Source organism: Oncorhynchus mykiss, chromosome 20 (assembly GCF_057628025.1).
Source record: "Oncorhynchus mykiss isolate SJ-2025 chromosome 20, ASM5762802v1, whole genome shotgun sequence".
Classification (NCBI taxonomy): Eukaryota; Metazoa; Chordata; class Actinopteri; order Salmoniformes; family Salmonidae; genus Oncorhynchus; species Oncorhynchus mykiss.
Window position 1 is genome coordinate 8,024,940 of NC_143041.1, and position 15,686 is coordinate 8,040,625.

At 42.2% G+C, this 15,686-nt stretch overlaps 1 protein-coding gene across 3 annotated transcripts in view; it reads left to right on the forward strand.

Moving 5' to 3' along the window:
- Positions 1-15,686, forward strand: part of LOC149974317 (protein tweety homolog 2-like) — a 111,512-nt gene that overhangs the window by 80,232 nt on the left and 15,594 nt on the right. For all 3 annotated transcript variants that reach the window (XM_090212050.1, XM_090212051.1, XM_090212052.1), the window contains exons 6-8: positions 5,663-5,735; positions 14,528-14,597; positions 14,750-14,805. In XM_090212050.1, the coding sequence (XP_090068176.1) occupies positions 5,663-5,735; positions 14,528-14,597; positions 14,750-14,805 (199 nt within the window). The remainder of the gene's footprint in view (positions 1-5,662; positions 5,736-14,527; positions 14,598-14,749; positions 14,806-15,686) is intronic.

Genomic DNA, 15,686 nt, shown 5'->3' on the forward strand with positions numbered 1-15,686 from the left:
TCTCATCTCAGTATCTATAGTCATCAATAATGATTTCCACTATAAGTACTCCAGCTCCTGCTGTACTGTGAGAGGGATTCCACAGGGCATGTAATGCATCACTCTGTGCACACACAAACAAACACACACACACACACACACACACACACACACACACACACACACACACACAGCATATAGTAAGCATGTACTCATCCAGTCCCTCTGTGCTCCGTGCTCACCCAGGCGCATAGCTTCCTGTCTCTTTCCATCAGTCATTTGGGCTGAGAACCAGGCTTGTATTATATCCTCAACCAACACCCCCTTAACACACACACTTCAATGAGTCAGTGAGTCAGGCCTCCCAGGGGAGTTTCGATCCATTCCATTCCACTAGGCATTTTACACATTTGAGATTAATTACAGTTGTGAAGGCCTGCTTGTGGGGTTTATGATGTGTGAACGGAGGTTCTTGTGGGCGTCAACCCCATTCTTGGTACCCGGGGATAGAGAGAGGAGAACTTTAGGTAGCACACAGCACCTACGTTTGTGGGGCCTAGCTGTGCAGAATATCCCAAATGGCACCCTATTTCCTATATACGTAGTGCAATAATGGGAACAGACGATACACAAACAGAACAGACGGTACACAATGCTGCAGGGCTGGTGGTTTTTCATTTTTACATTTCACCTTTATTTAACCAGGTAGGCCAGTTGAGAACAAGTTGTCATTTACAACTGCTACCTGGCCAAGATAAAGCAAAGCAGTGTGACAAAAACAACAACACAGAGTTACACATGGGATAAACAAACGTACAGTCAATAACACAATAGAAAAATCTGTATACAGCGTGTGCAAATTAATAAGTAAGGAGGTAAGGCAATAAATAGGCCATAGTGGCAAAGTAATTACAATTTAGCAATTAACACTGGAGTGATATATGTGCAGATGAGGATGTGCAAGTAGAAATACTGGTGTGCAAAAGGGTAGAAAAACAAAAACAATTATAGGGTGAGGTAGTTGGTTGGATGGGCTATTTACAGATGGGCTGTGTACAGCTGCAGCAGTCGGTAAGCTGCTCTGACAGCTGATGCTTAAAGTTAGTGAGGGAGATATAAGTCTCCAACTTCAGTGATTTTTGCAATTCGTTCCAGTCATTGGCAGCAGAGAACTGGAAGGAAAGGCGGCCGAAGTGGGTGTTGGCTTTGGGGATGACCAGTGAAATATACCTGCTGGAGCTCGTGCTACGGGTGGGTTTTGCTATGGTGACCAGTGAGCTGAGATAAGGCGGAGCTTTACCTAGTAAAGTCTTGTAGATGACCTGGAGCCAGTGGGTTTGGCGACAAATATGTAGCGAGGACCAGACAACGAGAGCATACAGATCGCAGTGGTGGGGAGTATATGGGGCTTTGGTGACAAAACGGATGGCACTGTGATAGACTGCATCTAATTTGCTGAGTAGAGTGTTGGAGGCTATTGGAGATGCTTAATATGAGTCTGAAAGGAGAGTTTACAGTCTAGCCAGATACCTAGGTATTTATAGTTGTCGACATATTCTAAGTCAGAACCGTCCAGAGTAGTGATGCCAGTCGGGCGGGCGGGTGCAGGCAGCGATTGGTTTAAGAGCATGCATTTTGTTTTATTAGCATTTATGAGCAGTTGGAGGCCAATGAAGGAGTGTTGTATGGCATTGAAGCTTGTTTGGAGGTTTGTTAACACAGTGTCCAAAGAAGGGCCAGATGTATACAGAGTGGTCGGCTGCGTAGAGGTGGATCAAGGAATCACCCGCAGCAAGCGCGACATCATTGATATAAACAGAAAAAAGAGTCGGCCCGAGAAGTGAACCCTTTGGCACCCCCATAGAGACTGTCAGGTCCGGACAACAGGCCCTCCAATTTGACACACTGAACTCTCACTGAGAAGTAGTTAGTGAACCAGGCGAGGCAGTCATTAGAGAAACCAAGGCTGTTGAGTCTGCCGATAAGAATATAGTGATTGACAGAGTCGAAAGCCTTGGCCAGGTTGATGAAGACGGCTGCACAGTACTGTCTTTTATCGATGGCAGTTATGATATCGTTTAGGACCTTGAGACCAGCTCGGAAACCGGATTGCATAGTGGAGAAGGTACGGTGGGACTCTAAATTGTCGATGATCTGTTTGTTCACTTGGCTTTCGAAGACTTTAGAAAGGCATAACAGGAAGGATTTAGGTCTGTAACAGTTTGGGTCTAGAGTGCCTCCCCTTTGAAGAGGGGATGACCGTGGAATGAGTGCTGCAGGATGCAAATTTCAGTTTGAATCTGACTGTGTATATTGGTTCCTAACTTCCCTGAAAAGTTGCATATCGCAGGGACTATTCGATGCTAGTGCAGTACACCACAGGATGTTTTTGTGCTGGTCAAGGGCAGTCAAGTCTGGAGTGAACCAAGGGCTATATCTGTTCTTAGTTCAACATTTTTTGAATGGGGCATGCTTATTTAAGATGGTGAGGAAAGCACTTTTAAAGAACAACCAGGCATCCTCTACTGACGGGATGAGGTCAATATCCTTCCAGGATACCCGGGCTTTGAACCGCATCACAAGAGACATGCCAAACAGGAGATGTATAAAAATATATATATCATTAATGCAATTTCAATGTTTGAGTTGCTTTGTGTATCACCAATTTTGTAGTGATGGGAAAATTAAGCTTCCTGAAGCATTGAGCATTCCCAGACAAATTTGTCAATAATAGGTTATTTACATGAGGCTTTGATCAACACATTGTACACCAGTGGCACCTGCTGGTCAAAATAATTTAGGGTTAGGGTTATTATAGATAACGTCGCACACACCGTAGCGCGTGCCTTTTTGTCTTCTACTGAAACCAATAGCAAACCAATCAGGTGGTTGTTCAACAAAGCAAAACTTTGGATGTTATTGATCACTTGCGTCTGATAAAGTGATACAAGCATCTGCACATTGCTTCGAAAGTAAACTGCTTAGCGGTTTTGATGCATGCTCCGGTATAAACCGTATCACGACACATTTTCTTGAGATGATTTTACTGCAACACTGCTCATTACATCCAAGTTTCTTAACATAGGAGTTTCAAAGAGTTGTCTGTCAAGGCGAGCTCATGAATATAGGCTCCCCTCCCACTCAGCCTGTTTGTACCTTTTCATAGTTTTTGATCATATCAATCCCCAGAAATATTATTGTGATGTTTCTGGCAATTTTACATGGGAATCAGAATGACTGTTCAAGCCCTTTAAATATTCAAATTTTAATGATAACATATTCACTTGAAGTCTTTGGACTGAAACTGGATGTATGCAACGAGCATGTCTCAGTCACTAACAAATTCATTCATGGTAACTCTACAAATCACTCGAAAGAAAAGGCATTCTGGGAAATATTCAAATTGCAACTAAAGCTTTACACTTAGCAGTGTGTTAATTTAACAATATTCAGTATCTATACAGGTCCACACTTTCAGTGTTAATTTAACACGGGGGAATTTGCTGTGTAGAACCAGCTCACCTGCTTTTCTCAATGATTTGACTATTAGATGTTTTTAAAATAGTTTAACCATGTTAAAATGAGAGTTCAGTTCACGTAACGGGGTTTACCTTAAAATGAGGGACAGATGTAAATTAATCACATGACATAAATAATAATCTTCAGAAATGACTGTGTCAAAGCAGCAAAATAACTTGGGGGATTAAGGAGATTAAGAATTTTGGGGATTAAGTGGGGCACACGTCATAAAAACTAGATTCAAAAGTTTGTTGTTGTAGTACATTAAGAATTTCAAATGTCATGGTATATCCTTGTGTGTAGCAATGTCACATATGTAATTTGATTTAATTGAGACAAATCCATTTGATTGTTAAAATGGGCCTATGATTTCCTTTAAAAAAAATGTGTACTCTTGCAAGTATTCTAATACTGACGTCCGTTCAGATATTTGAATATTCAAATAACCGTGCCTGCCCATCCCTATGCACTATATAGAGAATAGGGTACCATTAGGACACAACCCAGAGCTGCCCTCTCTCTGTGTTGGTGTGTGTGTGCATCAGGCTTTATGTTTATGTCTTGTTGTTTATGTATCTGTCTATGCATGTAATGAACCACCCAGGCTTCATCTGCCACTGCCCCAGTCCCTGCTCCTTCTCATAGATCAGTGATCTGCCTGCCTGAGCACAAAAGCCAATGGTAGCTTGCTTGATTTGAAGCTGACTTTGGCGGCCCGGGGTTGTGTGGCCTGGCCTTACGTGGTGTAGTGTTGTGTGTTCAATAAAGGCACGCTGGGTTATTATTCCTGCCGACTGGGTCACCCAGAGCACACACACACACACTCTGTCTCTTGCTCACTTTAATTGAGGCCTCCATGGCCCAGTGGACCCACATAACCACTCATTAAGCACTTACAGTACAGTAGGGCAGAGCGGGCACCTATCCTTCCACACCACTGACTTCAACCACCCACCGTAGTTCCCAGAGGTCATACGCACACACAGCCTGTGTAGCCCCCCAGAGCCCACACGTGTGCAAACACACACACACACACAAATCAGAGAACACACACCGCTGTTATGCTCTTGAGGAAGACCCTTGATTATGGATTTTATTGCACATATGTTCAACTTTTCTCATGGGCTATACAGTAAATGGCTGTCAAAGCTGCATATTCTCAACTCACAAATAAGACTACTACTGTTAATAATGAACTTCTTTATCATTCTGACTGTGCTCACAAACTGTCCTGATAGACAACGACCCTGGCTTCTCTTCTCACACGTCAATGCAAACACAGGAAGCGAGAGGACGGGTGTGTGAGAGAGAGAAGGGTCGTACAGCTGTGGGAACTCACAATGCCAATAATGCTGCCAGTTGTGGATTGGATTAGTAGGAGAGCTGTGATGTGTTATGACCTGAATGATGCACACCACACACACACACACACACACACACACAGACACACACAGACACACACAGACACACACGTACACAGACACATACATACACACATACACAGACACACACTCACACACACGGCTCAGAGAGACAAATAGGCTCATTGTATTCCTAACCACTTACTGCACACATTCATATTGCATGTGATGAGAGAGGTGGCTGGACAACTCAACACTAGTCCATTTCATTTTCTTGGAAATATTGTGGTAATTTATGATTGGACCCAATGAGTATTGATCCCCTTGCATGCATATGTAGATGATGTGAAATAGCTAGCTAGCTAGCTAGCGGTGCATGCTAGCAGTGTTCAATTGGTGATGTTACTCGCTCGAAAGCAATGCATGTCTGTCCATGGGGGGGATGGTTAGAAGAGAGCAGGGAGGATGAATGTTCCATTGCCTGCATCGTGTACTCGTAAAGAGGCTGTTATCGACTGGAGGACAACAGAGATGACGCACGCTGACATCTCTCCTCCTGTTCATACACTGTTCACTACAGAGCATTCTCAGTCTCCAGAGAGAGGCCTTTGACCTTTGACCTTTTTGTTGTATGACTGACTAGGCAGAGTGACAGCCCAATCAGATAATGACATCATCTTTTATTATCACATCCTTGATGACCACAGATTTCTAATGTTTTGTGGCCAGTGTTATAGTTATTCTAGTGTGTTATTAACAGTGTTATAATACCCACAATTCTGTCTCTCTGTGTGTCCCTGCAGGATGATGGTGTTTGGGGTGCTGACGTTGATCCTGAGCTGGGCGTCTCTGGGAGTTGACCTTGCCACAGCTGTGGTGAGTGACTGTGACTCCAAGGCCTGTGTACCAAATGGAACCGTATACAGTGCATTCGGAAAGTATTCAGACCCCTTCACTTTTTCCACATTTTGTCATCAAATGTATTTATGAAGCCCTTTTTACATTAGCTGATGTCACAAAGTGCTGTACAGAAACCCAGCCTAAAACCCCAAACAATGCAGATGTAGAAGAAAGTTGACTAGGAACACCTCCCTAGAAATGCAGGAACCAAGGAAGAAACCTAGAGAGGAACCAGGCTCTGAGGGGTGGCCAGTCCTCTTCTGGCTGTGCCGGGTTGAGATAATAACAGTACATGGCCAAAATGTTCAAACGTTCATAGATGACCAGCAGGGTCAAATAATAATAATAATCACAGTGGTTGTAGACTGTGCAACAGGTCAGCACCTCATGAGTAAATGTTGGTTGGCTTTTCATAGCCGAGCATTCAGAGTTAGAAACAGCAGGTGCTGTAGAGAGAGAGAGAGAGTGGAAAACAGCAGGTCCGGGACAAGGTCAGGATTTCATAGCCGGAGGCAGAACAGTTGAAACTGGAGCAGCAGCACGACCAGGTGGACTGGGGACAGCAAGTAGTCATCAGGCCAGGTAGTACTGAGGCATGGTCCCAGGGCTCAGGTCCTCCGGGAGGGGAGGGAGAGAGAGAGAGAGAATTAGAGGGAGCATACTTAAATTCACACAGGACACCGGATAAGACAGGAGAAATACTCCAGATATAATAGACTGTACCCTAGCCCCTCAACACAAACTATTGCAGCATAAATACTGGAGGCTGAGACAGGAGGGGTCGGGAGACACTGTGGCCCTGTCCGACGGTACCCCCGGACAGGGCCAACCAGGAAGAACATAACTTTGCCAAAGCACAGCCCCACACCACAAGAGGGATATCTTCAACCACCAACGTACTACCCTGAGACAAGGCTGAGTATAGCCCAAGAAGATCTACCCCATGGTTGAGTGGCCTGCTCTAGGAATAAACTTGGTGGTTCCAAACTTCTTCCATTTAAGAATGATGGAGGCCGCTGTGTTCTTGGGGACCTTCAATGCTGCAGACATTTTTTGGTACCCTTCCCCCAGATCTGTGCCTCGACACAATCCTGTCTCGGAACTCTACGGACAGTTCCTTCAACCTCATGACATGGTTTTTCCTCTGACATACATGTACACTGTCAAATATGGGACAGGTTTCCAATTAATTGAATTTAACACAGGTGGACTCCAATCAAGTTGTAGAAACATCTCAAGGAAGATCAATGGAAACAGGATGCACTTGAGCTCAATTTCGAGTCTCATAGCAAAGGGTCTGAATACTTATGTAAATAAGGTATTTCTGTTTTCAAAAATGTCTAAAAACCTATTGTTGCTTTGTCATTATGGGGTATTGTGTGTAGATTGATTAGGACATTTTTCTATTTAATCCATTTTAGAATAAGGCTGTAACGAAACAAAAAGTGGATAAGGTCAAGGGGACTAAATACTTTACTTTGTTTTACTGTGTGTGTGTATATATATATATATATATATATATATATATATATATATATATGTATATACAGTACCAGTCAAAAGTTTGGATACAACTACTCATTCAAGAGTTTCTTTATTTTTACTGTAACACATATGGAATCATGTAGTAACCAAAATAGTGTTAAACAAATCAAAATATATTTTAGATTTTAGATTCTTCAAAGTAGCCACCCTTTGCCTTGATGACAGCTTTGCACACTCTAGGCATTCTCTCAACCAGCTTCATGAGGAATTGCTTTTACAACTGTCTTGAAGGAGTTCCCATATATGCTGAGCACTTGTTGGCTACTTTTCCTTCACTCTGTGGTCCAACTCATCCCAAACCATCTCAGTTGGGTTGAGGTCAGGTGATTGTGCAGGCCAGGTCATCTGATGCAGCACTCCATTACACTGCTTGGTCAAATTGCCCTTACACGGACAGATTTCCACCGGTCTAATGTCTATTGCTTGTGTTTCTTGGCCCTAGCAAGTCTCTTCTTATTATTGGTGTCCTTTAGTAGTGGTTTCTTTGCAGGAATTTGACCATGAAGGCCTGATTCACTCAGTCTCCTCTGAACAGTTGATGTTGAGATGTGTCTGTTACTTGAACTCTGTGAAGTATGTATTTGGGCTACAATCTGAGGGGCAGTTAACTCTAATGAACTTATCCTCTGCAGCAAAGGTAACTCTGGTTCTTCCTTTCCTGGGGTGGTTTTTGTTTTTTGTGACTGCACTTGAAGGAACTTTTAACCTCTCTGGGATATGTGGGATGGTAGTGTCCCACCTCGCCAACAGCCAGTGAAAGTGCAGGGGGCCAAATTCAAAACATCAAAAATCTCATAATTAAAATTCCTCAAGCATTCAAGTATTTACACCATTTTAAAGATAAAACTCTTGTTAATCCAGCCACAGTGTCTGATTTCAAAAAGGCTTTACACCACAAAAGATTATGTTAGATCACCACCAAGTCACAGAAAAACACAGCCATTTTTCCAGCCAAAGAGAGGAGTCACAAAAAGCACAAATGGAGATAAAATTAATCACTAACCTTTGATGATCTTCATCAGATGACACTCATAGAACTTCATGTTACACAATACATGTATGTTTTGTTCGATAAAGTAAATATTTATATTAAAAATCTAATTTTACATTGGCGCGTTACGTTCAGTAGTTCTAAAACATGCAGTGATTTTGCAGAGAGCCACATCAATTTACAGAAATACTCATAAATGTTGATGAAAAAACAAGTGTTATACATGGAATTAGAGATATACTTCTCCTTAATGCAACCGCTGTGTCAGATTTCAAAAACACTTTAAAAAAAAAGCAAACCATGCAATAATCTGAGTACAGCGTTCAGACAACAAAGCATATTTGCAATGTTTTTTTTTCAAGACCTCTGCTATCTGCCCTGTCATGCTGTCAATTAACTTCTGGGCCACATTCTGAATGATGGCAGCCCGTTCTTGCATAATCAATGCTTGGAGTTTGTCAGAATCTGTGGGTTTTTGTTTGTCCACCCACCTCTTGAGGATTGCCCACTGTTCTCAATGGGATTAAGGTCTGGGGAGTTTCCTGGCCATGGACTCAAAATATCAATGTTTTGTTCCCCGAGCCACTTAGTTATCACTTTTGCCTTATGACAAGGTGCTCCATCATGCTGGAAAAGGCATTGTTCATCACCAAACTGTTCCTGGATGGTTGGGAGAAGCATGGCATATGGTTCACATCGTTTTCATGCTCATCAAACCATTCAGAGAGCATTCATGCCTTGTGGATGAGGTCATTTTCATCCTATGGGGGCATAGCCATGGTAGCCAAAATAATGGCCTGCACAGCATTTTTAAACATGACTCTAAGCAGGAACCACACCTGTATGGAAGCACCTGCTTTCAATATACTTTGTCTCCCTCATTTACTCAAGTGGTTTCATTATTTTGGCAGTTATGATATGATAATGGGCCTACATATACAATAGTCTTCACTCTGTCCAGCTTGTTAACAGTCATTGAAAAACATCTATGTATAGAGGACCATTTTTTGCCCCTATGGGCCCTGATCAAAAGTTGTGCACTATGTAGGGAATAGCGTGCAATTTCTGAAACAACTCAGGACCATGTCTATGTCCATATCCAACTGTTACTGCTACTGTGCTAATCAATTCTTACCATGGCTGACAGCTAAGACGAATTGCTTTGGGGCCATGATTGTTCACACTCACTTTGAAAGTGTGTCTGTCTTTGTGTGCCTGTGCGAGTCTGAGAGAAATCACATTAAATAGCTTTCCGTCAGAAATCCTTAGGGATATGCCTTCATATATGCTCTGAATACATAACCACAACGTGTTCACATGAAGCCATAATGCATTTACATAGACAAGTACTACTGCTGTCTAAAAAAGTGTCATTGGAATCCTGTGTCTTGGATCAGATTAAACCAGGTATGAAAAGATATTGAGGAGAAAGAGTTAGAGAGAGAAAAGGGCAGCAGGAAAAGGAGGAGAAACCAGGTTACATTTAGTTACCAGAGGTTTGAAATCTGAAGGTTATTGGTGCCTACCCTTGTTTCATCCTTCATTCTCCTGGGAACTAGTCCCTCTCTCTCCTGAAGGTTTTGATCATCACTACCTATCAGCTGTGAATTAACTTAATATAACTCAACCCCATAACTACTACTAAACAGCTGTTACAGTAACCAGTAAACCAGATCATGAGTCATCATTTATAAAACCAACTGGTCAATGATGTTATGTCAGGGATTATGTGATGAATGATGGTCCTATTCAAGTCTTGAAATTCCATCACATTTCAAATGAGAGCGATTACTCATATGACTGTATCTCTGTTTATATCCTGGAGAATCTGAATGCATGTGAATTTCTGGTTTGAATACAGGAAGATGAATAGATGCTGCTGTGTTTGAGTCACCACATGCCTAAGGCTCGTCGTGTTCCCTTTCTCTTTAGTTTGTTTGTTGTTGTTCCCCCCCACATTTGACTTGGGGCTGTGGATCATGGAAAATGCATAGTGCATAAGGCAAAGGGCTAGTTGCTGAACGCAGGCTACAATCGAACTGAAAGATTCCAAGTCAATATTGCATGTTTTATTTTAGGCTGTAGTTTAGGTTGAGACTTCAAGGCTGGGTTTGATCATACATGCACGTACGCACACATACGCACACGCACACACACATCTCATTTAACTGGGCCACACCATGCAGCCAGGCCTGGATACAGCAGCTCATAGCTTTCTATGAGATCTACAGTGCCTACTCTGCTTCCTCTCAATGAGGTGTTAATATAATACATTTTTAAAAATCACAAATAATATTTTATATTATTAATTTCAAACAACGGCATTAGCATGAGAAGAACTTACCTGTCCAAAACGATGTCCTCTCCGTTCAAAAAATATTCCTCCATTTGGGAATCGCTAAATGAATCGTCCTCCAACAATCTCTGTCTCACTTTCCTGATCAATTTCTTCTAAAATTGTGTGTACATCTGTATATCTAGACTTAGATTTAGCTTTCCCTGACTTAGTCGCCATAATGATTGATATACAGTGCCTTGCGAAAGTATTCGGCCCCCTTGAACTTTGCGACCTTTTGCCACATTTCAGGCTTCAAACATAAAGATATAAAACTGTATTTTTTTGTGAAGAATCAACAACAAGTGGGACACAATCATGAAGTGGAACGACATTTATTGGATATTTCAAACTTTTTTAACAAATCAAAAACTGAAAAATTGGGCGTGCAAAATTATTCAGCCCCTTTACTTTCAGTGCAGAAAACTCTCTCCAGAAGTTCAGTGAGGATCTCTGAATGATCCAATGTTGACCTAAATGACTAATGATGATAAATACAATCCACCTGTGTGTAATCAAGTCTCCGTATAAATGCACCTGCACTATGATAGTCTCAGAGGTCCGTTAAAAGTGCAGAGAGCATCATGAAGAACAAGGATCACACCAGGCAGGTCCGAGATACTGTTGTGAAGAAGTTTAAAGCCGGATTTGGATACAAAAAGATTTCCCAAGCTTTAAACATCCCAAGGAGCACTGTGCAAGCGATAATATTGAAATGGAAGGAGTATCAGACCACTGCAAATCTACCAAGACCTGGCCGTCCCTCTAAACTTTCAGCTCATACAAGGAGAAGACTGATCAGAGATGCAGCCAAGAGGCCCATGATCACTCTGGATGAACTGCAGAGATCTACAGCTGAGGTGGAAGACTCTGTCCATAGGACAACAATCAGTCGTATATTGCACAAATCTGGCCTTTATGGAAGAGTGGCAAGAAGAAAGCCATTTATTAAAGATATCCATAAAAAGTGTTGTTTAAAGTTTGCCACATGTTTGGTGTGTCTCCCAGACACACCACACATGTGGAAGAAGGTGCTCTGGTCAGATGAAACCAAAATTGAACTTTTTGGCAACAATGCAAGACGTTATGTTTGGCGTAAAAGCAACACAGCTGAACACACCATCCCCACTGTCAAACATGGTGGTGGCAGCATCATGGTTTGGGCCTGCTTTTCTTCAGCAGGGACAGGGAAGATGGTTAAAATTGATGGGAAGATGGATGGAGCCAAATACAGGACCATTCTGGAAGAAAACCTGATGGAGTCTGCAAAAGACCTGAGACTGGGATGGAGATTTGTCTTCCAACAAGACAATGATCCAAAACATAAAGCAAAATCTACAATGGAATGGTTCAAAAATAAACATATCCAGGTGTTAGAATGGCCAAGTCAAAGTCCAGACCTGAATCCAATCGAGAATCTGTGGAAAAAACTGAAAACTGCTGTTCACAAATGCTCTCCATCCAACCTCACTGAGCTCGAGCTGTTTTGCAAGGAGGAATGGGAAAAAATGTCAGTCTCTCGATGTGCAAAACTGATAGAGACATACCCCAAGCGACTTACAGCTGTAATCGCAGCAAAAGGTGGCGCTACAAAGTATTAACTTAAGGGGGCTGAATAATTTTGCACGCCCAATTTTTCAGTTTTTGATTTGTTAAAAAAGTTTGAAATATCCAATAAATGTCGTTCCACTTCATGATTGTGTCCCACTTGTTGTTGATTCTTCACAAAAAAATACAGTTTTATATCTTTATGTTTGAAGCCTGAAATGTGGCAAAAGGTCGCAAAGTTCAAGGGGGCCGAATACTTTCGCAAGGCACTGTATATATATATATATATATATATATATATATGTAACATGCGTTGCTCCTTCCGGTATGAAACTTCAATGGCAAATGACCCTCTTTACACCGGAGTTTACTACATGGGTTGGTCTTCCAACACATACACATTACATATTGCCGTTTACCTCAGCTCATTGGCTATCTACCCAGCTAGATTTCTAGATGATCAGTGGTCATTGGGTTAAAATAGTCAATCAACGAAACAGCGGTCATATCATTGGTGCACAATGATGTCATTACTTGTTGTCTTCAAATTGGTTTCTTTCAGTCAAATGACCCATCAGGTTTGGTTGTGTTACAAACAAACCAGTTGATTGCAATGAAACCAAACATGACTGGAAAAGTCACGTTTAGTGTGTGTATTTACATTGAATGCGTCGTCGAAAATGGAATGAGACGGAATTCACGACACAAGCGGTTCACAAAATGTTTCGTGTTTGGCTATAAAAATTGATTTTATCAAACAAAAGACCATTCATTGTGTAACAATGAGCATTGGGATTGCAAACAGAGGAAGATCGTCAAAGGTAAACTATTTATTTTATTGTAGTTTGTGATTTTGTTGAACCTGTGCTGGTTGAAATAGTTGTTTTTTATGGGTCTCTATCCTCAGATAATCGCATCGTATTCTTTCGCAGTAAATCCTTTTTTCAATCTGACAACGCAGTTGGATTAGCAAAATTCTAGGCTTTCGAAACATGTGACACTTGTATTTTCATGAATGTTTAATATGACTATTTATGTAGCGATCACCGTATGTTGTCGAATTTCATCCCGGGTTCGGTGCAGAGAGGTTAAGGGCTTGTAAGTAAGTATTTCACGGTAAAGTCTACACTTGTTGTATTCGGCACATGTGACAAATAAAGTTTGATTTGATTACGGCCGGTTGTGATACACACGCATGCGCACACGCTCCCAGGCACAGAGAAGGATTATATAGTAGATACTATATCATTCACAAATCTAGGATCAGGCCCCCCTTGACCATGTAATCATTGATACCCCCTCCCTTGGAATGGAAGAATGGAATGAATCTATCTGATCATCTTGGAACAAACAATGTGAAGAGAATGGTGTAGAATCAGGAAGTGGCACACCATAGAGCACCCCTGTGATTTGTTCCAAACATAAGCATCCTGACCTCAGTTTGCCTCTAAGCAACCCAGGCTTGTGTTTATAGGCCCAAAAAAAGTGTGTGTGTGTGTGTGTGTGTGTGTGTGTGTGTGTGTGTGTGTGTGTGTGTGTGTGTGTGTGTGTGTGTGTGTGTGTGTGTGTGTGTGTGTGTGTGTGTGTGTGTGTGTGTGTGTGTGTGTGTGTGTGTGTGTGTGTGTGTGTGTGTGTGTGTGTGTGTGTGTGTGTGGATGTGTGTGTGTGTGTGTGTGGATGTGTTTAACTATTCTTGTGGGGACCAGAAGTCCCCACAAGAATAGTAAACAAACAAAAAGTCACCACAAGGTCAAATGCTATTTCTAGGTGGTTTAGGATTAAGGTTAGAATTAGTGTTAGGGTTAGAATGACGTTAAGGGTCACTGTTAGGAGCTAGGGTTAGTTTAAGGGTTAGGAGCTAGGGTTAGGGTTAGGTTTTTGGTTTAGGTTAGGGTAGGAGTACAGGTTAGGGGTTAGAGAAAATAGGATTTTGAATGGGACTGAATTGTGTGTCCCCACAAGGTTAGCTGTACACGACTGTGTGTGTATGTGTTGTTGCTGATGCTGCAGTTGTTGTGATGTTGTGACACTAATGAAGGGAGGGAAACTCCTGTCATCTGGAGTAAAAGAACACCGGGGCACATAATACATTAATGCATAATGAATTCCTTCACAAGAATAATTATAGACGGAGCAGAGCGGCCGGTATGAAGCACACACACACACACACTCTCTCTCTATAGGCTTTATGGAACAATATACTCACAAACAGTTGGATTTGGAGAAGAGGCAAAATAGGCAGCTTTTCATCTGTGGTATATAGAGGCTCATTAGTTGAACCCTGAGAGACCTGTACGTATTCCTATTAGTTTTGTGGTTTTTAAAAATGTCCTTTCTTCTTGTGTTCAGGGCACCAGTGACTTCTGTGTGATCCCAGACAAGTTCATCATGAACCAGACCAAGGACCTGATCAGTTCTGGTGAGTTACAGACAAGCTATGCTTTTGATGTCACTTTAATGAACCTTACAAGGTGTTTATACCCACCCCGGGCTGTAATCACATTATACTTAAAGAGATCAATGTAATTGCTAAGTCTTTCTGACTTGTTGGTGTCTCCCTGTTCTCTACAGATATAGTGCATTACTACCTGTACTGCAGCCAGACCCTCCCCAACCCATTCCAGCAGGTAATACTCATCACCAGCAGCACCAGGTCAATGATACCTGCTTTGACCTTTCTGTCTCCCTGTTTCTATCTGACCTCTTTCTGTCTCTTTCTCTCTACCTTTATCCCCTTCTGTCTTGTACTCACACTCTCTCTGTCGCTCCCCCCTCCTCCTCCTCCATCCCTCCATCCCTCCCTTATGGTGTTCAGTAAGGTCTCCAAGAAGGCAAGGTGGTTTTTAGGTCAGGGCAGTGAGAAGTAGTCATTCTCTCTCCAGCCTCAACTAGCTCCATAACCCAGTAGAGTTCAGATCCTATTATGCTGGGCTTGTAGACATGCCCCGAAGGTTCAAGAGAATGCAGCAACAGAGTGCAGGGAAGCGTTACCCAGCCTGCTCAGTCAGCACACATTCACCTGAGTATGGAAGCAGAGATCGCTCACTGAGACACACATACACTCACAGTTATTGGATCGTAGACATGCCACTGAGACAAATTCTGAAAATGTTTAGATCAAAGGAGATCAATTATGGCTGCTGCTATGGTTGCTAGTTTGGGGTAATTGACTGTCTCGCTTCCATTAAGGACTGTCTGTGCCATTGGGCACTCATTGTCCCAGTCTATTTTGTAATGGTTGGGGACACTCAAACTGTTGTTTTGATTTACTGTGATATGACAGGTTAACCCATTAATGATGTTAGATGTTGTTTGATGGTTTAAATCTACACCACAAATTCTCCAGTGTTAAAAATCATAGCAAAATGAACACAGTGTTAAAACGACACTGAAAGTGTTGCGACTGTGGCAGGGTCTCTTCTGGAAAATGTGTTAGCATGGCGCAGTGGTCTAGGGCACTGCATCGCAGCTGTGCCACCAGAGACTCTGGGTTCGAGCCCGGTCTCTG